Source organism: Calliphora vicina, chromosome 4, assembly GCF_958450345.1.
Source record: "Calliphora vicina chromosome 4, idCalVici1.1, whole genome shotgun sequence".
Classification (NCBI taxonomy): domain Eukaryota; kingdom Metazoa; phylum Arthropoda; class Insecta; order Diptera; family Calliphoridae; genus Calliphora; species Calliphora vicina.
Genome location: NC_088783.1, coordinates 122,201,911 through 122,227,728, shown reverse-complemented (window position 1 = coordinate 122,227,728; position 25,818 = coordinate 122,201,911). Strand labels below are relative to the sequence as shown.

The following is a 25,818-nucleotide window of genomic DNA, read 5'->3' as shown; positions in this document are numbered from 1 at the left end:
AAGATTATAAATCTAAAAAAAGTATATAAACATTTTAAAAAAATTTATTTTAGTTACACTCCATTAATTAATAGACAGTTTTGAAAAAAATCCGCGCTATTCCTGTTATTTGTGGATTGTGTAGTTTGCTGGACAATTCTAATAAATTTGGTTTTCATTAATCCTTATTTATATTGGTGAAAACTTTGTTTAAGATTTTTTTAAGTACTTTATCATCTTAAAAAGGGTTTACGCATTTTCCCCAATGGAGCAGAATTATGATGTTTGATTTGCTGGGTTATTGAAATTATATATGTACAGTGTATAGCAAAAAGAAACGTGCTTGTTATTATTTTTTTTTTAATTTTTTGTTATTTTTTGGCAATTAAACGTAATGAATTTTGCAAATATGAAACAAACAAAACAAACAGAAACAAAAATCATTAAATTAATAAATAAATGTTAAACAAAACACGTTTTTATGGCAATTTAAATAAATACATTAAAATAAATAAATAAAGAAACAAGCAAGTATTGACATTTCTTTCATTTATGTAATTCAAAATGTTTTTATTTTAAATAAGTAGGTGTTGGTTTTGAGCTAAAAGATTTACAAAACATGCATTCAAAACAAAGACAAATTGCAAAACAATAAAACAAAATTAAAGCATTAAATTAATAAAATTATTTGTTAAATTGAACTAAAAGCAACAGTAATAAACAAAATTACTGTTTTGAAAACTTTTTGAAATTGAATTGAAAAAATCCACCAAGAAAAGAAACACAATAATAAATGTTTATAAATAATTTATTTAATTAAAGGTTTAATAAAAGCAGCAATTAAGTTATTTAATAATTAATTAAACACATTGTTGTATGTGGCTAAATTAAATTACTTAGTTGTATTGTAGTTGTTGCCTTTTATTTTTAATTCGGCAGTTCAAATGTCCAACAACGTACATACAAATATCTCATGTTTAAAAGCAATTAAGTAATTGTGTGAAAAAAAGTCAAATGTATTTTACAATTTGGAGAAATTTTTGAGTGTATGTATAATTAAAACCAATAAAAAAAATATTCAAAATAAAGTAATCAAATAGCCCAACCTTTTATATTCTAACTTATTTTATTATGTTTTCCTGAGAAAAAGTTGCCTTTTTTGCTTCCAAATTGCAAAAAATATTGCATTTTTTAGAAAAAAACTCAAACAAGGGAATATAATTAAAAAAAAATTCAAAAAAATAAATCAAAAATAGACAACATTGTGAAATATGCTCCAAAAAATTATACTTTCTGTTAAATTTAAGGTAAAAAATTTAAAAATTTTTTAAATATAAAAAATTTATATTTTAAAATATTCAAAATATAGTAATCCAATAGCCCAGTCTTTAATATACCTTTGATTTCCTAACTACTTTTATTATATTTTGCTTTCCAGCCATAAAGTTTTGCCCCTAAATTGCAAAAAATGTTGCCTTTTTTAGAAATCAACACAAAAGAGCAAACAACTTCGTTTTTCCTTTAACTTAAGAAAAAATGTAAAATATTTTGCAATCAGTGCTTTTAAATGCAGCTGAAGGCACGCAATGCAGTTAAAAAGGTCCAATGAAAATATTGGCAGGTGGAGGATAACATATTCTTAAGCAAAAAATCGCCAAGTTACTTGTTATGTTTCAGAGGGTTAGTTTTATTTTAACAAAATAATATTTGTAGTTAGATTTTGGCATTAAATCATGGAAAAACTAGTTAAATGCTTTAAAACAAACTAATATTGCCATTTAATTGCTTAAATTGCTTTTAAATATTTTCCTTTATAACTTTATCTTACTTGAAACTTGTTTGTTTGTTTGAAAACGTTTGTAAAAAATTTATTAAGCCTTCCACACACAACAAACATGTTTCCAACAAAGTGCAAAAAAATTCAAATGTTTGAAATAGTTTTGTGGCGTCAAATATTGAAAATAAAAGTGCGTAGAATCCAATGTTTTTTGTGTGCGTTTTTGAGGTCACGGTAATTCATTTATAGTGCAATAAAAAAAAACAACACAACAATAAAATCTAAATCGTACAACAAAAATCCAAATAAAAAAAAAATCAATTGCTTCCAATACGAGTTAGAACATTAAAACCTGTTACATATGTATTTATAAAGAAACTTGATACACATGTAAAAAAAAATTGAATTTAATTTGTCAATCTCAATGAAAAAGATATAGAAAGAGTAGCTGAGAAAGTCATTGGGTTATAAATGTGTCAAAAAGAATTACTAAATACAAATAGTCGACAAAAAAATACTAGAGAGTTTGTGAACTGATAAACATTTACACAAATTTTTAACTAAAACTTGTATAGAATCATTAGTATTAAACAAATAGTTAGAATATTAAGGGTATTCACACTCACACAATGTTTCAGCTGATTTCAAATACTTTATGGAGATAAGTTATTAGTCAATTCGCAATATAAATAAAATAGAATTCCTCAGCATGATTTGAGTTGGCTACGAAGTTGACCGATTGACTCTAGTCGAAAATAGTCGATTGAAATAGTAGTCAGCATAGAGAGAACATGAACTATCATAGTTAGTTGATAATTTTTATAAACTTCGTTGTCATTCGGCTTGTTTACAGGCAATTAAACGATGATGTTCGCCCTTCCATTGGCTAGAGAGGGAGAGAATGGGGAGAAAAGTCTGTCCCTAAATTCAATTATTATTTCAAGTTAAATAATTTCTTCAAGTGCATGCTTTTATTTTCGCAATGAAAATACTGAAAATAAAACTACGTAGACATTTACAAAGTTGTCACAAATATTTGTAATGAATTGATAATGTTTTTTCACACACTAGTGACTAGTAAATACAACTCGCTGGCTTTCAATGCATTTCCGTCCGTCTCTCGTTTAAAAACTAAACTATCTATCTGTCTGTTTGTCTGTTTGTCTGGCTGTCTCTCTGGCTGTTAAGCAATTTATTGACTAACAAAGGCGCAGAGTAGGTAAGTAATGGAGACTTGATTATCAATATTACAATATCTCTAATAATGTTGATATTTAATCAAGCGGATTTATTTATTTTTGCAGTTGTTAACTTATAAATCATTATGAGAAAATACAATACAAAAAAAAACTAAATAAATAAATAAATAATCAACTTATGCATTCAAAGTAGGCAAGTTGTTTGTTGTTAATAACTTCATTTCAATTCTACACGTTTTGCAAAAGAATCGCCTCTAATTTTAAGGTCAAGAACATTAACAATTTCTAATGAATTCACAATATTGACACACTAACTCATATTACCAATTCTACACAGGCGTATGTACGTACATGTACTCCGTAAATCCCCAGAGTTGTGTAAAAACTTACAAATGAATTCCATATACATAAATACTTATGAATTAAGTGTGTAAGATTTATATAAATTGATTTATATTAAAACTTTTATCTTCGTTGCCATTACTGGAGCGTAAAATTGCAAGGACGTTTTAGAGAAACAAAAAAGTGATTGTATAATCATTAAATCGTTTGTTTGGTTTAGTTGTTAAATGATTTTAATGGTTTTTTATTTGTTTTATATAGTATTTTGTTGATCAAATCGTATAAAAATAAATACTTTTTCTGCTTATCATTTGAGACCCCATTAAAATTTATAGAGACACAAAACTACTCGCCTAAATACGTGAAGTAAAAAGCACTTTACTCATACTCTACAGCAGCGATAGGCACTCATAGCCTGCAGAGGCCCAACAAATACTAAACAACACAAATGTCAAAAAAAAACAAAGGCTCATGAGAAACTACAAAAGGATTTTGATTATGCATATTTACATTTCCAATTTTATGTTCTATTCCCTTTGTGGCCACCACTGCTCTAGTTCCATTTTACTTGACTGTATGTATGCACGTATGGCACTACACTATCTATAGTTTTGTGTCATTTAGTCATATTGTCTGTTTACCTGCTTAAAGTATCATACAAAACTTTACGCTTTTTGAAAATCTAATTAATTTCAACATTAATTCACTTGTGACACTTAAAATGATTACAAGCTCATTTTCGTTAGACACAACAAATTGCTAAATAATCTAGGAATTTTGTTGGAAATTATGGAACAAATTACACAAAATATTTTAGAAGCTTTACAATAAAATATTTATTATTTATAATTCTGTAATATTTCCAGCAAATTAAGAAAAGTATTTAGGAATTCCAAAAATATGTTTACAATTTAAAAATTGTTTACATAATTATGAAAAGTGTTCCAAATTTATCATATGCATGGGTAAATATTTAGTGTTTGGATATTAATTTAAACAAAAATCAGTAAATTACATCAAGACAAAGACATTTTCTTTGCAATTATTAAAAAAAGAATTAATTTTATTTAAGTAAAAAATTAAACTTACCAGGCCAAGCTAAGTAAACCTGAAAAAAATACAAAAAAAAGGAAATAAATTAAAAAACTGGGCAAATATTGTAGTAAATTTCAAAATTTAGTTTTAATTATTAATAAAATATCAAATTCCAATTGTTTACTTTATGTAAAATTAAGGTAAACAATTGAAAATTATGTTATAACTCTTACAATATGTGAATTTTTTTGAATTTACTTTAATTACATTATTGTGTAAATTTTAAATTTTATGTAAACAATTGATTATTATGAAATAACTGTCGCTAAATGTTAAAATTATATAATTTACCTTAACTACATTGTTGACATTATGTAAAATTTAGGTAAACAATGTAAAATTGTACTAAAACTTAAACATTTTTTTCGATTTTTCAAAGAAATTTTTAATTTTACATATTTACATTGTGTAAAATTGAGATAAACAATTGAATATTATCTTAATAACTCTTAGAAAATAATAAAGTTTTTATATTTACTTCTATTACATTATTGACATAAAATAAAATTCAGGTAAATAATAAATAATAAAAAATATATCAAAATACTTAGAGTACTTAGAAATATAAAATATCAATTGTTTACGTTATGTAAAATTAGGGTAAACAATTAAATATTATGCATTATTTTACCCTTCAAATCAAAATTAATAATTTACTTAAAAGTACATAAGGAAAACTTAAGTATTTCTTTAAAATTTCTTGGGTTACTAAATTAAAATGAGTTTTCTTGTCAATTGTGCAACTTGCCCTAAAAATTAAAAGTTGTTGCTCTTTATTTATACAAAAAAAAACAACTAAAAAGGGAAGCAATGTCAATTGTTTGTTGTTTCAAATTATAAGTTCCTTATTGTCTGTCAAAATTAATGTGCTCCCTAAATGATAAACGCGTGTCAATGTGCACTCATTGTAAAAAAAAAATATATAAAAATTCCCCAGTTGTTTGTTTCTGGTTTACATTTTTTTTTGCTTTTACTAGAAAATGTGAGAACATTTTAAATATGGTGTTAAATGAAATCCCTTCTGTGGCTGTTTTCAACATTACATAATGTAGATCAGCCAGCCATACACCCTAGAAAAACAGTAAAACGAATACATATTGTGCTGTGCAGCACAAAATGAATAAGTTTCAGTTGTACGTACTCTGTCATCTTCTTCATCATCGTCATCATGATGTTTAGTTAGTTAGTAAATAAGTAAAATGCAGACGTGCTGTCTGTGACCCATATTCATGTGTAAAATAACAGCATGGATTACAACAAGACATGAGAATTCACATACAAAATAAATAATATTTTCCATTCTTAAGCTAGAAAACATATTTGTGAAATATTTTTCACTTTTCACATATAAAATGCAATAAAAATCCTTTAGGGAATTAAGGGACAAATTTGAGTTTCCAATTAGAGAATGTGCAAATTATTTCGAATTGGAATTTCGGAAGTAAAAAAGGACTGACAAACAAACAGCTGTTTTAGCCATTAGCTTTAAATTTATATTAATTCTAAACAGTCTTTGCATTAATTAAACTGTTTAAAACACTAACTTAGGGTTGAAATTAATGTTTATGTTTTAAAGCAGATGTTTTTATTATTTAATCTACTCTTATACAGACATATTTAAGTTGATTAAAATGTTAACCACTTTTCTTCCAAAAGGAATATTTACATGTTTAGGACATAAAAATACAAATAAAACACAAGACAGAAATCAGAAAAATTTTTATATTTTCCAAACGTTCAACACGATTTTAACACACATCTATAACTTTGTAATAAACCGCTGAAAAATGTGTATTTATGTTTACAACTTCCCACAAACGTGATGAAATTTCATAAAACCCTCACGCATAAATAAAAAAAATCGCATGAAAAAAGGCAAATACTTAAAAGGAGGAGGGGGTTCATTCAAACGAGTACAGATATATAACGTACATACTTAATAAAATTATAAATACAAATGCCTAATACTCACTCCATACACAGCAACAGCCATAGTTTTAATATTAAACAGGACATTTTTGGCAAAATGTTTTGTTTTTTTCGTTTCTTCTTCTAAGTATATATGTACATAATAAAGAAAGTTTTTGTACAATTGCGTACTTAAAGTTGAATAAAAAATAAAATGTATGTTATTTTCTTTAGACATAATGCTGCATACTAATGAATGAATGAATGAATGAATGATGGGGCGGCCTGCAAACGAAATTAGTTACAGAAATTCAATTATCTGCTGTGCGAGAGTGTTACAAAAAAATGTCTATAAAAATAAACTAGTAAAAATAACAAATTCTTTATTGATGAATCGTAATAAACAAATAAACTTAAATATAGCAACACCAACCCACCACACCACCATCATCAGCAACATGGTTGTCTTTGTCGACATTAAATTTTTGTTCTATCTTCTTGCTAAAAACAGAAAAGTTTAATTAAAAAAATGTATGTAGATCTATGGTAGTAAACATGTGTGACTTCTTTTAAACAATATAATTAAACCATAGACTCGAAATACCAGGCAAATGGCATTAAATGTTAATTTTATAAAAAAATAAACATAAACGAAGAATGTTATATTCCAAGAGTTGTGCCCCACCACTTTTACAATTAATAATAATAAATCAATAGTAAATGTTAAAGAAGATCCAACAGGACTCAGATTAGATGACTACATTAGCACCATTTTTAATACCTAATATTTACAGAGTATTTATTGGCAAATTTCAACTTCCCAGCTCCTTTCATTAAGGTCCTATCAAGTTTTAAACATAGTAATTGAAATTTCCACCCCTGATTATAAATGCCGTTAAAAGAGTATAAAGTGTATTTGCATTGAATGAGTAACAATGTTAAACTCTCATTAAAAAAAAGGGTGGTGGGAAGAAGAGTAAACTTTATCGTTGTGTTGTTGTTGTTGTTGTTATTAGTTGCTCAGTGGTATCAATGACATTAATTAGAAAATCATAAGAAAATTTATAGCAAAAAGATAGAGGTTGGCTGTATAAAGTTAAATTGACAAAAGATTTAATACAGAGATGTAGCAAACTATACGTACGTGTGAGTGTGTTTGTGTATAAGATGGGGTGATAATAGAATTTAATTAAAATTGTATGCATAATAATAAAAAGAAATAAACTTTTCAAACATTTATAATGAGAAACAAGCAGTAATGGCAGCATAAATAAATACAAAATTAAAATAGAGGAATATTAAAAACAGAAACAAATGAAAGTGGCTTTTAATCAATATTAAAGCAATATTTTTTTAATTTTATTAAAAATAAAACTAATACAAGAAAGTCGAACAAAAATTCCAAAATGTTTTCCCAATAACACTCAAATTTTATACGGTTTTTTCTAGATTTATAGAAATTAATCGAATACCAATGTTTTAAATCTGTGTATATTTTTGTTTGATTTGCTAATGAATCCGATTTTCATCGCTAAAAATTATTTTCTTTTATAGCGTTCAAGCAGCATTTCAGACATACAACAAGGTATGTCCCAATTTCTCTGCTTTTGGATGAATCTGGCTGCTCGCAAACGTTTTACTGCTTGAGTAGCTCCCAATGATTTTGCAAGCTCTTGTTGAGTTTGACAACAATCTGAACCGCACAAACCATCTCTCGTATGTTCAAATCGATGGAACATAATCACCATAAAGCAAAACTTCCAGCATAAGACGCGGGTACAAAATTCGACATTTTCGAAGCAAAAACAAAACTTTGTTGTTTACACTATAATGTTCAATAGCTAAGAGAGAATAAATGACACATATGCACCCTTCAAAATGACTTTAAAGTTAAAGAAATATAAAATCTTAATTGTTTGCATGATGCAAAATTAAGGTAAACAGATAAATATTAAGTAATGACGATCTTCTATATATATAAAAATGAAATGGTCCATGTATGTAATGGCATCACGTGAGAACGGCTCGAGCGATTTGGCTGATTTTTTGTTTATTCGATTAAACATTTTCATGACTGGTTTGTAAAAAATTCCGGGTAAAACTCGAGACTTTAACAAAAAAAGCCCCGTAAAGTATGCTGTGCAAATTTAGATATTTTATTTGCAAATAAATAAGAACAGGCAGGTGTATGTGGGTTGGAGAAACTTGAAGAACTAACATTAGTAAACAGCTACCGGGCGAAGCCGAATTATTAAAAAAATATAAAATTTCAATTGTTTACACAATGTAAAATTGAGGTAAACAATTAAATTTTCTGCAAATTTTGTAATTTACTTGAAAATACATTGTTGACATTGGCTAAATATGTTACAAAACAAGAGCATTAAAAAGGTTAAGAATTAATTAAACATTAAAATCGCCCAAATTAGTATATTTTCAGCATAGAACTCACAAAACTGCTTGCATATTTATATTATTGGCGATGCCCTTGACTTGTATGACATTTTATTCCATTTCGAAAAGTAAATTAATAGACATTTCTTTAAAAATACTTTTAAACTTTTCAAATGAAAAAAACAAATGTTTTTTTTTTTTGTTTTTAACCGAAAAAAATACTAATTAAAATACACAGTCTTGGTTTTTTAAAAACAATGTGTAAAAAAACATTTAAATTTTTTGTTATTTTAAAATTAGCTTTATTTTTTTATTTTTCCATTTTGGTGGTTTTATATTTTGTGAAAGAATTATATAGATATATGATTATTTGTTTTGCAAGCAGGAGAAAACATTAACCACATACCCATATGGTTTATATTCTTTCCGAGTTGTGTTGCTTCTAATTCTATTAAAGCATTCTATAGTTTAAGCATTATTCTTGTTCCATTTAAAGTTTATTTTTTGTGTGTGTTGTTTTTTTGCCTTCTTAAGCAGACCTCTACAGAAAAGTCAAAAAATATTATGATTTATGAGCTTTTATTGTTCCCGTATGGAACTACTTGAGAAAACATGTTCAAAGTTGTTTTAGTTTTTTTTCCTATTTTTTTTTTTTTGTCTGATATTCTTCATTCTTTCGGTTTCAAATGTATAAGAATTTCAGGGTTTTAGTGGGCATATATGAAGAAAACTTGAAAACAAAAAAATAACGAACAAATAACGCCATGTATTATAAGGGTAAAATAATAAAATAGAATACCACACCTTATTATATACATATTTAGTTTTGTTTTTTTGTTGTTCCTTTATTGTATATAATCTATAATATATAAATACTGAAGTATATACATATGTATGTAGATACTCATATAAATAACAATTTATCCATTTAGTTTAAAGTACTTGCTTGATAAATAAACTGTTAGTATGTATTTGAAATAATTGCTTAATTGATTTGATTAAATTATTTATTTTTTTTGTTCGTTCCTTTTTTATAATTAACAAATTTATCACATAAATTTCAATTATTTTTCAAGAACATTTCAAACAACATAGTTTTACACACTTTATATTGTATAATATTAATAAAATTTTTAATTTTCTGTTTCTTTTTTTTCTCTTTGCAGTTGAATGTTTGTACATTGTAATGGAATTCCAGCAACATTTCTTAAGAATTTTACAAATGAACTTTTGTAATAATAATAAAAAACACTCAAACAAATAAATAATAAATAATCAAATATATATAAACAATTTTGCAAAAAATATTTAAAAAAAAAAAAGTAAAACATTTTTTGTGACAACTTGTAACGAAGGCCTTTAACTGTGATTTTAATTAATAAGTGTTTTAAACAATTAGTTTGTAGTTTTTTTGTTTTTTTTTTTAAATTTGTGAAGTTTGTGTTTAAAAAAAAGTAATAATTATTCTTTCAAAGTAACCGTGTTAAATATTATAATAAGAATAAGCAACAACATGTTTAATTTAAATATACCACCTTCATCGTTATTGGGTGTGGAGGGCTCTGGTGGTTTATGCTCCAAGCCTAATACACCCGAAATTCTCAATTCTCTAATTGCCATGACAAATCCCCTGGATAATTATAATTTCGCTAACAACATTAACTGCAGCAGCAACAATAACTCGACAGCTACAACACCAGCCTCAGTGACAGTGCGCAATTTCAATGCAAATACACAGGTGGGTAAAGTAAATATTTAAACGCTCACACAAACACACACATTAATTACCCGCCACCAGACCTAATTAATGTTGTTTATTTGTTAAATTTGTATTTTTTGTTTTTCTTTTTTAGAATACCTCCCAGGATAGCAGTCATTCGAGTAGTTCTTCTACACCTTTAGATTCACCTGCTGGCACAAATACTACACCCAGTGTACAACAGGTAGGTTTCCCCTCTCTTTCACCTCTAAAAAACCAACAAAATTTTCATTTTAACACCAACATTTACGACGTTATTACTCATATTTTTTCTCATTTTTTTCATTGATCTAAAAAGTGTAAAAAGTTTTAAATATTGTGTGTTTATGTTAGTTTAAAGCAAATAAAAAAAATTATTCATTCACAAAAAAGACAAAAAAAAAACAAGCAGAATAAAGCGTATTTTGCTGGCTGCTTGGCTGGCATTTAATTGGAGATGCTTGCCAAATGCGCCCACACTCGGCCTGGCCTGAGTTGACTTTTAGTTGGCGTGAAGGCAATTTTCGCTTTTATTTAAAATTTAAATACATTTTTTTTGCTTTTTTCAACAAAAAAAATACTCGCGAAAAAATTAAATGTCAAAAAAAAAAAACAAATTGAAATTGTAAAATGGAATAGAACTGACAGCTAAATGCGTGCATCATGCACAAAACCGCACTACAAACAAATAACAAAAAATACTATAGAAAATTATTATAAATATAATAACAACAACAGTAATATAAAAAAAAATAACATCAAATGATAATTTAAATACAACGACATTGGCCTTAATGATGCTGCTGCCTGCCTGCTTGCCATTTTTTTTCTAGTGTGGCACATCACACTCACTTAAAATTCTAATGATTCTTTATTTATTTGCTGAAAAATTGGAGCTAAAAAGAGAGTAGAGAGTGTAAGAAAACAAATCTAGCTAATCTTTACTCTTCAGCTGAAAAAATCAAACGAATAGATAATAAATTACAAGTGTCATAATAAATGATTTTAATTAATATTGATTTTCTTGTTTCAAAGAGGAAAGCAAATTGATTTTATATAGAAAATATATGTAACTTAATTGGCAAATTGGTTAACTGCACGTTATGCTTGCATAGAAAAAGAGATTTAGTTAATTAATAATTACAGATTAACATACTTTGTAATAACTACTACATACTGTCGCATTACTTAGCAGTAGTATTTAACCAGCCCCTCAACAGTTCTGTTCAAAGCACTTGAACGACTCTGAACTACTGGCATCCGTTTTTAATCAGTGTTCGGCACTCATAGCCACCAGGGCCAAACGCAATCGAGAATTCAGATGTACATAACACGAATTTAAGCGAAACTCCCCGAAATTATTAAAAATAATCATTTCTTTGTAAATTTCATTATTTGCAAATAATTCTCTCCCTTCAATTCCTACACCACAGTTGCAATAAATGTTTATCCGCTAAAGCACCAGGCTACTTTAGATATAATATACTGATAATAATTCCATTTTAGTCTGTCAGATGATGCCTGAGTCATTCAATATCAATTATCAACCACCAAACATGTGGCAGATAGAATTTTCTCTACTTTATAATTTAGGTAGTTAAACTATTTGGCAAAGTGAGTCCTCCACTTTATATACTAGAACTTTTGCATTAACATTTTTTTATTGCTTTAATACAAAGTTTAAGAAATTTTTCAATAACTATGCCTTTAGTTCATTTAAACGGGTATTTAGACACTTCAATGCTAATTTTGAATAATTGAAATGAACTTAATTACATAATTTGTTTTTTTTTTTTGTTTTCATTAATTAATCGTGTAATCGATTATGGACTTATGCTTCAATTCTCATAGCAAAATATACATATAAAGAAAATTGACTTTTAATGTTGTAAAAATAAAATAATTGTATATATTTCCTTTTCATTAATTATATATAGATAGATAGATACGAGTACACAATATTTACTAGAGTGGGTGTGAAATTAGTTTTAATTTCAAATTACTTTAAAGTGTTAAATTGTTTATTTTACTAATTTGAATGCAGCTCTACTTAATGCAATTATAGCATTTGTATGAGTAAAGTGTGATTCATTAGGGAATTTCACAGTTTTACAGAGATTCTATGGAAATTTTCTCGATTTTATTGCACTACCGGCAGAACTTGGGAGTAGTTCCAGTACACAAAAAAATGAGCATAAGCTACTCAGCTAGAATTTTTAACCATCACATTTCTAGTTAATTATTTGTAAATGGTGTTTTAGCAAAAATTTGCTATTTTTTCTTTTTAATTTTATCGGGGTTTGTTTTCAAATGCGCGACTGCTTGCTCTTTATGGATTTTTTTTGTTGTCACCCACATTATGTAGATATCGAACTAGCTAGTGTGTTGGTGAAAGGTAATGCACTGTAAACCAATTAACACTCTCTGCTTAACTTTATATTCAAAAAATAACAAATAAAGTAATATTTCTAGTGCAAATTTTTTTTATTAAAACTGCAGGGTTTACACACTATCACATAGCTACATGTAAATTATTTTTATATATAAATGTAAATACCTAAAAAACAAATTAATTTTAAAAAAATATTTCTTGTTGCCATTTTGGCTGGATGTTTCCGCACTATAGAGTCAATATTTATACGCGCAATTAACACTATCTTGATGATAATAATTGCTATAGCTGCTGTTTAATACATACAAACAAAATAAATAAATAATTTTGTATACATTTGTAAACAGAAAACCAAAAATAATAATTTAAAAAAAAATTCATATATTTTTTGTATGTCAAATAATTTTTAGCACCCATATAACAGAGAGTGTGCAATTAACATAAAAAGAAATATAAATGTATAAAAAATAAATAAAAAATCTTAAAAACAAACAGAAAATTGCATTTGGCCAGAAATATCTGAACATATAAGGGGTAACAGTGTGATGTGACCAACTTATAAAATACCAGGAAAGTGATTTGGAAAATAACTGATTCCTGTTGAGGAATAACAACAGGACAGACAATTTTGTCTGTTTTGAATTTCAATATTTATTAAAATAATCATTAATTAATTTTTAATTTTGTCCGCATTCCATAGATAAATATGCATTGATCGGAAACACTCCTGTCAAAGGCCTTAGTCAGTTGTCAAAAGTGGTGAGAATGTATTAGTAAAAAAAAAACTATGTGAAAACAAAAACAACACTAGTATGTGTGATTATTTTGAGTTTTTTTTCTAGTTTCCTCTCTATTTATATTTCTCTATGTCTGCAGCAAATACTTTTCTTTTTCATAACACAGAGTCACACTTATTTGAAAATATCATTCATTGACGGGCTTCTGAAATCTACATTTGTTTGGGTATGCAAAAATCATTTGCATTAAGTTATTAGCAAGCAAATTTCTTTCACATTTACCTCACTTTTATTTTGCTTCAACATGATTAAGACGATTTATTGTGAATTTATGGCCACAGGATTTGTAATAATTTGTAAAATTTCTCTTTTTTTCGCCATGAATCACGCACATTAGTTTCTTGGCTATAAAATGTTGTTGCATAATTGTCAAAATGAAATAAAATTGTTGGCGTATTCACATTAAAAACAATAAAACAACATGCACCATATGGTGGCCATAATTCAAACAAACTGGTGGTGTTGTTGTTAAGAGGCATACAAAATCAATAATAAAAAATAATAATGACAATAAAATATAAAGAAAAATATGTATTTATTAAATAAAAAGGGAAAATAGGTCTTGATTTCTAAAACGAAAAAGGTCATTTCAATAAACAACTTGTCACGTTTGTAAAAACCAACCAACCATTATTGACGCCACCGCCACCACCGCTGCACTCAGCACAGCCATTAAACATTCAATTACAATCTGAATTTATTCCATCCATTCATTCATTTATTCTGTAAACAGACTAGATGTCTGCCTCGCATTTGTTGTTAAGACAATTAATTTTATTTATGCACTCAATAACAAACAGCGTATTGAAACCTGTGTATTGTGCCAGTCTGTGATACGCACTCAAAACTGAAAAAAAGACCCCAAAATCAAAATTATGGTTTGTGTAAATAACATTGAATTTATTTTATTTTTCAATTTAAAAACCACAAAAAGACTGAAATAAAACAAAGTATATTTGCGTTTTATTTAATTTTTTTGGAAAAGAAAACAATAATCGATTTAACCATATGGTCGGTCAATGTAATCAATAAACTGCATAAATCTCAACAACTGCAGTTGAAATGACTTGATTTCTTCGTTGGTCACTTGAATTGCCTGACAGTCATCAAAAGACATTTCCGTATAAGGTGTAAGCAGCACATTGTACTCACTCTCACTTTACAGCAGCAGCAGCAACTACTGCTTCCACCCACCTTTGGTGCAGCAGTTGCCACATCAGAATGATTAAGTATTGTTTGTGGTGTGTAGCAGCTAAAGTGTGCAGCGTGTAAACGAGTGAGTGAGTGAGAAAAACCACAGAGTGATTTTTATTGAATGTAGGTCACACTTGACAACGTGCTGCTGCTGCTGCATGTGTTGTTACTATTATTATTATGGAATTGTTTACATTTCCATCGAATCGTATGCGTGATCAAGATTTTTCGAAATGATTTAACAACATTTTTGTTTTTGTGCGGATTGCCTGTTTGTTTTTGTTGCTACTTTTGTAGGCCACCAAATTGGCAAAAATCTTTTTTATTTTTTGAATTGTAAATGTATGGTTTGTCGTTGTGTCTGTCGTTGGCCATAAATTTATATTATTTTATATTTCAAGTGACACTAGAGGCACGCCAACCCAAAGCCAAAGCGAAACAAACCAAAAAAAGGGTTTTTTTATATATTAATGTCATATTTAGGGAGTGTCTCTGCTCGACAGATTATCAGCCATGTTATTTGATGCAAGTTAAATCAAAAATACAAATCACCCAATTTATGTTTTCCAACAAAAAAAAAATTAACTTAAGACGTGTTTAGAGTTGTATTACGCTTTGAAATGTTTTAAATTTTTGCCGTTTAAATTATGACTTTTTTTATGGGCGCATTCATTTCAATATAATCGTGAGAATTTAAACTTTTTATTTATTTAAAGATAATCATCAGTGCATACATACATACATATCGATCCATCGATCGATCGATCGATCGATTTGTATCTTTTTGACATTTAAAATGCTCAGTTGTTGCAACGTACTTTTAAGTGTAAATTGTTTCAAAATCGCTCACACACGCTGCTCACACAGTCCATAAACTGTGATGCCAAAACATTTTGGACAAGTTACCGTTTTTGGCCATTTTGTTAAACACAGGTAACCAAAACAAAATATGTACATTAATTTTTACACTCAAAAAATTCAAAACAATTTATTCCTTTAACTGAAAAAGCTTATACAATTGTACAAAGGTACTTAAAAATCCGCTTTGCTCATGTTTTATTACCAACCATGTTTGCCGAGTGTAAATTACACTTAATTTTGTTAAACAGCAAAAACTTCAAACAAAATCTTACATTTTTACGGATTTGGTTATTGGTGACAGACGAGTTTTTTTTCGGAGACATGTCAGATTTAAGACGCAGTTAAGCTTATAACAATTTAAGCTTTAACAAACTACAACATGCTCGCTTAACAGGCGTCAGTCAGTTTTGCTTTTAAAGTTCGTTTCATTAAAACCCATTCAGGGTCGTTATTTCAAACAAAGTAACAATTCTAGAGACATTTATTTCTAAATCACAAAAATGTTTAGCCTCAAACATTTGCAGGATTTGCTCCATGTTTGCCATTAAACTCCCAAATGCTGCCACACTTTGTTGTCTCTAATAACAAATATTATTGAACTTTAGAGTGAAAACAAACAAAACAATAAACAACACACTAAATAAAATTTAATTAAAAAAAGCTAGACTTTAAAACATATTGTGCTAACTGACTGACTGACTGACTGACTGATTTGTCTATATTGGACTGCGTTTGTGAAATGTACTTTTAACCACTACAAAGTCATTAACAACTTTATTATCATGTGCTATGTACAATATTCACATGATCGGTATTAACCAGCAGTCAAGGTTAAACAAATAAGTGCACTATGAAAATAAAACTTAAGCAAACTTTAAGCTCAACTCAACTTATATTGATTTGCTCTTGTTTTTGTTTACTTTCTTTGCAGACTTGTTCACAACTAATTAAAGCTGGTCTCAAATTGTCCATACAAAGCAAACGCAAGTTATCTACCTGTGACTCGAGTTCCGGCTCTGAGCAACCCATGTCGAAATGCTCACGAGCCAATGATGAGTTTGATGACAGCACAGACGATGACTGTGATTTGAAGGCCACTTTGCCCAAGGGTCTGACACCTGAAGATGAGGACAGACGCAGGCGTCGCCGTGAACGCAATAAGATTGCTGCCACCAAGTGCCGCATGAAGAAACGTGAACGTACCCAGAATTTAATTAAGGAAGCCGAACAGTTGGACACACAAAATGTTGACCTCAAAAGTCAAGTTCGTATTTTGGAGAATGAAAGGCGTAAACTTTTGGAAATGCTGCAGGCTCATGAGCCGGCCTGTATCCACCATGAAGGCTTAAATTTACCCTCAAAACTGCTACAATCACCAGCTTATAAATACTTGGTCGATTTAAATTTGGATGACAACTCTTGCAATTCTTCAATAAATGGTCTTAACTCACCTGCTAATATGAATAACAATGGTTCCACAATTACATCTAACTCCAGCTCACAGACTCCTACACAGCGCACCGTTATCCCACCGATGTCTACTATCAAATTTTCACGAAGCAATGGTTTCAAGGCTACTGCTGCCGCCGTCTCCGCCGCTCTTACAAATCCCGTTTCAATAGTATCTCAACTTCCCAGCTTAACACAAACTTCAACGCTAAATCATCACACTAGCCAACTGCCCAATGGCTATTGTAAGCCCTCACCCACGCCTCAGGAGTTGGGTTACTTGAATTCGCCCTCTCAGGACAGTACAAGTCTGTGCATACCAGGTTTGCACACTCCCACACACCTCACAACAACAACCACACCCACCGCCCACCACACAGTCATCAGCAACTCCGCTTCCAGCCTTATGGGCCACAGCATGTCCGATTACATTCCAAATTGCGACTCCAGTGGTTTAGGCCTGACTTTGGCTCACACACCCACCACCTGCACAACGCCAATTGGCAGCAATGGAGGCGACAACAGTGCTCTATTAGCCAGTGTGGCCAGCCCCATGTCTTGTGTCTCGACACCAACCACCGCCACCGAATTTGTTAAAAACGAACTGGTCGATTCGCAAAGCCCCTACACTACCGCCCAATCGGCCGAAAGATTTCTGTTCGAGAGCAACTGTGATAGTTTTGTTGACATCAAGCATGCAGTGAATGTCCACCAACCAGTCAATCATAATCACGGAGGACCCACTCTGCTGCAAAACACAAATATAGGTGGCAACATTTTGGATTTCACCTCTTCCTTGATGGGTGGCAATGGTTCGGGCATTGTCTCGTTCCATGATCACATCTCCATTAAGAACGATTATCTGCATGATGCCGATTTGTTGGCCCAACTAACGGGCGAAGCAGCCGATTTCGTTGACTTGGACACCGGAGTAGCGGCAGCGTTTATGGCCAATGGCGGTTGCCTAGCTTAAGTTTCTCTTCAACAATACAGGGAGTTTACTGATAAAACATTTTCTTTTTTTTCTGTTAATTTGCGGGTCAAAAACAAAGTGAGAAAAGGGGAACGTAAGTAACTCTTGAGAGATTATTTAAAAGGTTGGTTGCTAAAAGGCTAAGGGTCAGTGTGTGAAAGAGAATGAGAAAGAGCGGAGAGAGATAAGAAAGATCGCTATGATTATACAAGCCTAAAAAACTTCCAAAATATAAATAAGGTTTTAGGGAGTTCGATACAACAATATGGCTGCTAGCATAGTTTAGGTTTTTTTTACTTACTTTACAAACATAACAACAACCACGTCCAACTTTATTTTTGCTTAACATTCCCTTTCTAAACTCCCAAACAAACAACTTAATTATATAAAATTTTGTCTTCCATTTAATGTTGATTTAAAGAGAACTAAATTTTAAAACAACAACCCACCTTTGTTTAAAAAGAGAATCAATAAATACATAAATACTTCCTTAATTATAAAATTAATACTTCCTGAACTCTGAATTTTTAGTTTGGTATCCCTTGGATTATTATTATTATTTGTATTTTAGTTTGGTATCCATCCCTTTGGATGTCAGTGACATAAAACGTGGTTGTCATAGTAACTCGAATACATACACTTTTCAATCGAATTGGCAGCTTTTTTCGTTTAACCCTACAACCTTAAAATTTTGGAAGCTTGTTAAGGCTCAACTACCTCAATTTGTTAAAAAAAAATATAAAAATTATTTTATTAAAAAATTAAAAAAAATGCATTCCATAAAAAAAGTTTTAATTTATTGCAAAAAACAATTCAAATGAAAAAAGTAAGAGAATCAAATAAATTGAACCTACAACAGTAATTATTATTTTTAAACAAACACAAAATTATTATTATTTCTTTAAGTAAAAAAGAACAGAGATTAAATGTAAAAATTATATGAAATCAAACAAAAAAAAAAGAATGTACTATTTAATTGGCATTAAATACAATATATAATTAAAAATTTAATGATATTTCATTATAAGTGATAAATATAACACAAAGTATAATTAAAAAAACAAAAAAAAAAAATTAACACTAAATAAAATGCCTTAAATGTGGAAATTTCTATAAAACTACTTTAATATACAACTCATAAATTTACTACTACTAAATGTGCTCTTATTTTATTAAAGCTAAATTTAAAATAAAATCAAACAAAACAGAACAGATATTAACTTTTCTTTTTAGGTGTGTTTATTAATAAGAAAATTCCTTAAATAAAAACAAAATCAATGATAATTAACTGTTAGTCAGAGCAGAGTAACTAAATACTAATTTAATTTTCAACAAAAAGTGTCTTCAAACTAATTTTTTTTTACAAATTGGAAAAAAAACAACTTAAAGCCTTAATATTATAAAATAAAAAAATAAATGTCCTTAAAAATAATAAAATTAAAAAAAAAAACAAAAACTATTTAATGCTTTATAAACTTAAAGAACAACAAAACCAAGTGCTTTATATATAAATATTTTTTTTTACAATATTGATTAAGACCAAGAAATTTAGTAGTGTTTTACTTTAAAATGTAAAATAGTTTTTGATAATCTTTGGTAAAAAAAAAACAAAAATAAAGAAATCAATAAATATTTTTTATTGCAGCAGTTTATAAGCTTTTTTGCAACGAGTTTACAGTAATAATAAGATAAAAATTATATTCAAAAAACAAACCATTCAATATGATAAAAAAAAAACATAAAATATATGACAAAGAAATGCCTTCTTCCTATTTTTAAGAATAGGTTTGCTATGCATACATAAAATAAATATTTATATACATACATTAATTAATAAAAATTATATAACTAATAAAAACATAAATCAAATCAAAGCATCAAATTACCTCATTACAACAAATCCAAAAACATTTAAAAAATAAAAAGTTAAAAACTCTAAATGTATTAAACAAAAAAATCTATATATTGTTGTTATTAAAAATATAAATATGTAAAATGAAAAACGTGAACATGTTATTAATGAATCATTAAATTAATCAAGCAAAATATTTATAAACAAGGCTTACAAATTACTATTTCTATTGTTAATTTGTTTAAGGGAAATCCCTTACATAATCCGTTTTATTTAAAAGCTCAAGCTCAAAAGCCGTTTTCTCTCTTTAAAGAGTATGTGCTTACATATCTGGCATCACAGTTATAAAGAGAGAGAGAGAGAGAGCGCGAGAGAGACAGAGTAGGAAGTGTTTCCCTTCAACTTTAAAACATCACATTTGTTTTCCTTTCATTACAATTAAGTGGCGCATTTGTGAATAAATGTTTTATCAGAAATAAATAAGAAATTAAAAAAAAAACTATATCTTTAGAATTTAAGAACCACCCAATCTAATATTATCTAATGTTATCAACACTTAAAGAATAACTAACTCAAGGTCTGCACTTAGGCCTAATTGCGCTACCAATGTACCTGTTAAATCAAATTTAACTGTAATAATTTTCACCTTCATTTCATTTCATAAAATTTGTAAGTCTTGTTTAAATCTGTATTTTCTCTACAAAATAAAATATTTTATCAAAAAGGTTTCCTTCCTTAATCAGAATGTTCTGTTTTTAAGTATTATGATATTTTTGACCAGAGCAAAAATATATAATTAATATTTTTTTTTTTTTAATTTTTCTATAATATTTTTCTCCTTTAATTTAATTTTTGTCTGTTAAGTTAAACTGTTGCAATATTCATGACTATTTTTTGTTTTTAATTTTTAAGTTTTCGTTGATTTATTTTTGTTATTTGTTTTCTCGTTTTTTTTTTAATATTTAACAAGTTTTTTTATCCTAAAATAATAAATAACGTTTTAAATATATATTTTTTTAAATAAAAAAAGCACACTTAAGACACCTATTTCAAAAATATATGTATCTAATATTAAAACAAAACAAAAATATATTTAAAAAAATACACACCAATATTAAAATAAACACTAATGTAATTAATTAATTACTTACTAACTGTATATTATTTATTTCTTTTGTAATTTTCTTATTTTTATAAACTTATATATAAATATATGTATCTATATACATTATTATTACTCTCTATGGTCTTTATTTATAATTTAAGCAATATTTGTATTAAAAAAATCAAAAAAAAAAATGTGAAAAAAACCAAAATTGATGTGTAGATTTATGTAAATTTGTGGAAAAATCTTTAAATTAAACATTATTTAAACAAATACTTGTTTCAAAATCAATAAACAATTAAAGTAAAACATAAAATTTAAGACACGAATTAATTATTAAATGTACGATGAAATAATAAACAAAAAACAAATTAACATTATTAAAAACAGTAAACTGAATTGGTGTTTTTTTTGGGAGAAATGGGTAGTGGAAAATTTGTGAAGCCGGGTTTCGGAAATAGGTATTAACATACGACTTTAAGAGGAGACAATTTAATCAAATTGTTTCCGAATGTACTGAAAACATTTTTGGATATTTCACAACATTATATATTCCACCTCTCGGTTGATGTTTTTGATATATATATCGGTCATTATTTCGCTACATGATCCCATCTCCAATAACTACGATTGTCTACACGAACGTTTAATATTAATTTCATTAAAAATTATGTTTAGGTCACTCGCTCTGGCTCTTAGACCTATGTACGATCAAGTACTGAACGAAACCTTTTTCAGTTTCGCTTTAGCTTTCAGACGATGAGATTTTCCACTGTAAGAAATCTTTAACAAATAACATATACACTCCGCGTGATCGGTATGATAGATTCCCAGACGAATGATAAGTAATCTTAATTCACTAGGACTATTTGTGATTAGTTTGATAACTTCCTCTGGTTTGACACGTCAGGAGAACCTTCAACGAGCTACCTTCCCATGGTTTCCAAACTATGCCTCTGACATAGTCAGAAGAACCTTCATCGAGCTACCTTTCAATGGTCTCCAATCTATGCCTCTGATATGTTCAAGGATTGGTATTGTATCTCTTTTGTAAATAAAATCGCCAGAATTGGCAGAATGAAGTACCTGTAATACCTCTGCACATGCACGTCAAGGCAAGATTCCCAGACGAGCAATATTTGAACTTTATCCACTCGGACTAGTTAGAACTAGAGACCTCAAACGGGGAATCCCGTTTCCGAAAATCCCAGGGTTTTCGCAAAGTGACGTTCAGCAAAGTTGTTAAGCTCAATGCCTGATACAAAACAGTTAATAAAGAAATATCGCAAAATGATGTTCAACAAAGTTGTTAAGCTCAACGCCTGATACAACACAGTTAATAAAGGACAGCGGTATTTTTGGTTTTGCTTGAATGGGTTTCTAGAAAATCAATTATTCACCTTTTTTTAATTTATCTAACAAAACTCAATTAAAATCCTCTTCAAACGAAATTGATTTCATCTCAGATGAATAGCTCGAACAAAATGAAAATATTTTGATTGCTCAGATTTGTTACAAGTATTTGTAAACGGTTTTGCCAATGTGAAACATGTTTTTCGATAGCATCATATGTCGGAAACAAAATTCGTTCCAGAATGGCAGATGAAACCATAGATGCAATAGTATTCTTACGAAGCTATTTAAAATAAACACTAATTTTTTACTAAGATACTGTTCTTTTTATGAAAGACATAATTATGTACGTTTCTTTCTTATAATTTTCGGGATTTGGATTTCCCGAACATATTTGTCAAGTATTGACAGAGGGTATGATTTATGCAACTATTAAGGCAAATCCATTCAATTGGCTGGGTTTTAGAGAAACTATTTCTTATGTTATATTGTCTTTTAGAGTTGGTCTCATAAATGGAATGGTGCAAAAATAAGTTTGAAGCACTCAAATCAGGGTCCTATAAAGAGGATGTCAAAATGAGAAACAGCAGCAGGTGATTTTTCATCTTTTTTGCCTTTGTCATCTTTGTCGATCTATCAGTAGCTATCCAGACTATTAATCTTTGAACTGGAAGAAATAAACCTATTTATTAGATGCTGTCACTAGTTTCTTCATTGAATTCATAGGTTATTGAGATTAATTATTTATCATCTTCTAATCCTTTGACCTTTAAAGTGTTACTTAAATAGTTTTTACTCTCTTTATATATAAAAACAGTTATAAATTTAAAAGTAAGCAGCATTTAATTTGCGCGCACTCCTTTTCTAATACACATTGTCATTCTTATCAATTATTTATCCAGCTGCAAGAGGCAAAAATAAACTTAAGGTTAAGGGCACTTAATTAGAATTATATTATTTTATATCAGAAAGGTAACCTTGTTTATTTGACAAATGGTTTCAAGCTTGGTTTAATTTGCAACTTCCACTTAAGCTAAATAAAGTTGGATTGCAGTCATGTTATTAAATATAATATTGCATATAGTTTAACTATGAGGAATTATATGGTTTATAGTTAAGTTCATACGATTGTTAATTATTTACACTTGTTTAAACTAAATAATCATGGGTTTAATTGTGCTCGTATAACAAATGATTATATAGATGATATTTAAATAAGGGGTATGCAATTAGCTCAGATACTTAAAATTATTAACAACATAACTGGCAAATGTGGAAATAAAATTAAGTATTGTAATAATATTAAGTGAATAGCCTTAATAAATTTATTGTTTACGACAGAGGAAACACTTTTCAAACGCTTGAAAACTTAATTTTATTTTGAAAAGTCACTAAATAAATAACAACAATTATTATTATTATTGTATATTCCCCCACTTTTAATAATGGATGGCGATGTTGATGATGATGTTTAATGAGTGTCATTTTAAATGACCTTGACTACTTTCGGCAGTTTTTCTTTTTTTTGTTCATTATTATTGTATATTTTTATTTTTATAATTTTAGTATAGAATTAGTTAAGTTTCTAAGTCACACATACTCTCATTTACTACAAATTACTCATAAGTATATGAGAATCTCAAATAAAATGAAAATGAAAATAAACAAAGAACAAATATGTATAATCAACTTAAAAAACTTAAATTAATTACGACAATTTGTCTTGCGTTTTTTGGTTTTTTTTTTGGCGTTTTTCGGCAGTTTTGCTGGCTGGCTGTCTGTCTGACGGGCTGGCGGGTGTTCTAAATGAAACAACAAGCTGCTGGAAATCGAAAAGCTTTATTAGATCAGAATTTATGTACTACTCCTACAATTATAATAGCTGTGAGTGTAATTCTTTGTTTCAGAGTATTTGTTTTTTTTTATTATAGTTTCAGTTAGATGTTAAGGAAATAATAAAAATAAAAAAATGGAAATAAATACAACCAAATGCCACATTAAAACAATGTTTAATTATGTGCATGCAATAAATTAGGTTTTAGATGTATGTATATGTTTGAATGCGTGTGGCTGTGAGTCTAAATAGTTCACATAAGAACCCCGTATGTGAATCTATGTATTTGACAAGGTCGAGGGGATAAACATCTGTTTTTAAAATTATCAGCCAACCAAAAAAACAATAGACAAGCAACCAACAAAAACAAAAATGGAATTTAAATTAGTAGTGTGTTTTTTTAAATCACACTTTAACCATAAAAAAATAAAAACAATTTTTATTAATAGACGCAGCAGCATTAGTTTTAGTTAAAAGCATTTGGCTTTCGAACAAAGTCCATATGAAATGGAAACCATTTGGTTGACAGGTTCTATATAGAAAAATAGAGAAAAGTAACACATATTGCTCCATATCCTACTTTTTAGGAGCTACGAACTAAGTCCCCAATAGAACTAAATCCCCAAACGGAATATAAATTATATTTGGGGAAATAATTTGTAAAGACGTCCTTCTTTAGAGTGTATCAAAATCCGGCTTAGTCCAGTAAATATATTTTTTTTAAATGCAGTACTTCATAAAGAAATTTTTACTAAGCGAAGCATGTTTTAGGAGTTTTTTTTGCTTTATTTACAACAAATGCAACCCTGATCCAAGGTTTGTTTTTGAAAAATTTTAAAAATTAAATTTTCCTCCCTATTTTCTCTCTATTTCAGATGATTTCATTACAAATTACGTTTAGATGATCACATTAAGTACGAATGTGATCGTCTAAACTATACACTCTTCTTTCACAGATCATACTACTTGTGGAACAGTGTAAAAGTGCCTTCAGTAATTAAATTATTAATAGTACTTTTTCCTAAGTTATTTTGACCAAAAATGCACAAAGCAAAACTGAGTAGACTAATTAAATATTTAAATCACATGATAAATTGACAAGTGAGTCAAAAAATACAAAATTAATAGATTTTATTTATAAATAATTACTTATATAATTTAATTTAAATCCATCACGTTTTCAAAACCATCAAATAAAACCAAAATTTGAAACAAACAATGTTTGTATTTAATTCATCAAAAAACAACGTTGCTTTTTATTAATTCTAAACAAAAACTTAAAAATTACTCATGCTGGAATGGCGCTTTATAATTGTTAATTATGAAAAAAAGAAAACGCAGTTTGTTATTAATGCTAATTAGTCATAATAAATTTGGAATATTTTGAATACTTAATGAATATCTATAAAGAAAAAAGTAATAAAAGCAACAATTAAAACATATAAAACCATTAATAAGAAAATAAAAACTCATAAATAATTATTTATTACGTTTTGTTATATAAATAAAATAGTTGTTAATACAATTTATAAAATAAAAAAAAATCTCCTCCGTGACAATGTTCTACGAGGAACAT

The 25,818-nt window shown here is 28.3% G+C and overlaps 1 protein-coding gene across 1 annotated transcript in view; it reads left to right on the top strand.

The window, feature by feature from the left end:
• Atf3 (Activating transcription factor 3) overlaps positions 1-19,474 on the top strand; it is a 57,070-nt gene extending 37,596 nt beyond the window's left edge. The window contains exons 3-5 of the mRNA XM_065506735.1: positions 9,861-10,432; positions 10,548-10,637; positions 16,608-19,474. Coding sequence (XP_065362807.1) covers positions 10,208-10,432; positions 10,548-10,637; positions 16,608-18,098 — 1,806 coding nt within the window. The 5' untranslated portion in view covers positions 9,861-10,207 and the 3' untranslated portion in view covers positions 18,099-19,474. The remainder of the gene's footprint in view (positions 1-9,860; positions 10,433-10,547; positions 10,638-16,607) is intronic.
• The last annotated feature ends 6,344 nt before the right edge of the window (positions 19,475-25,818 follow it).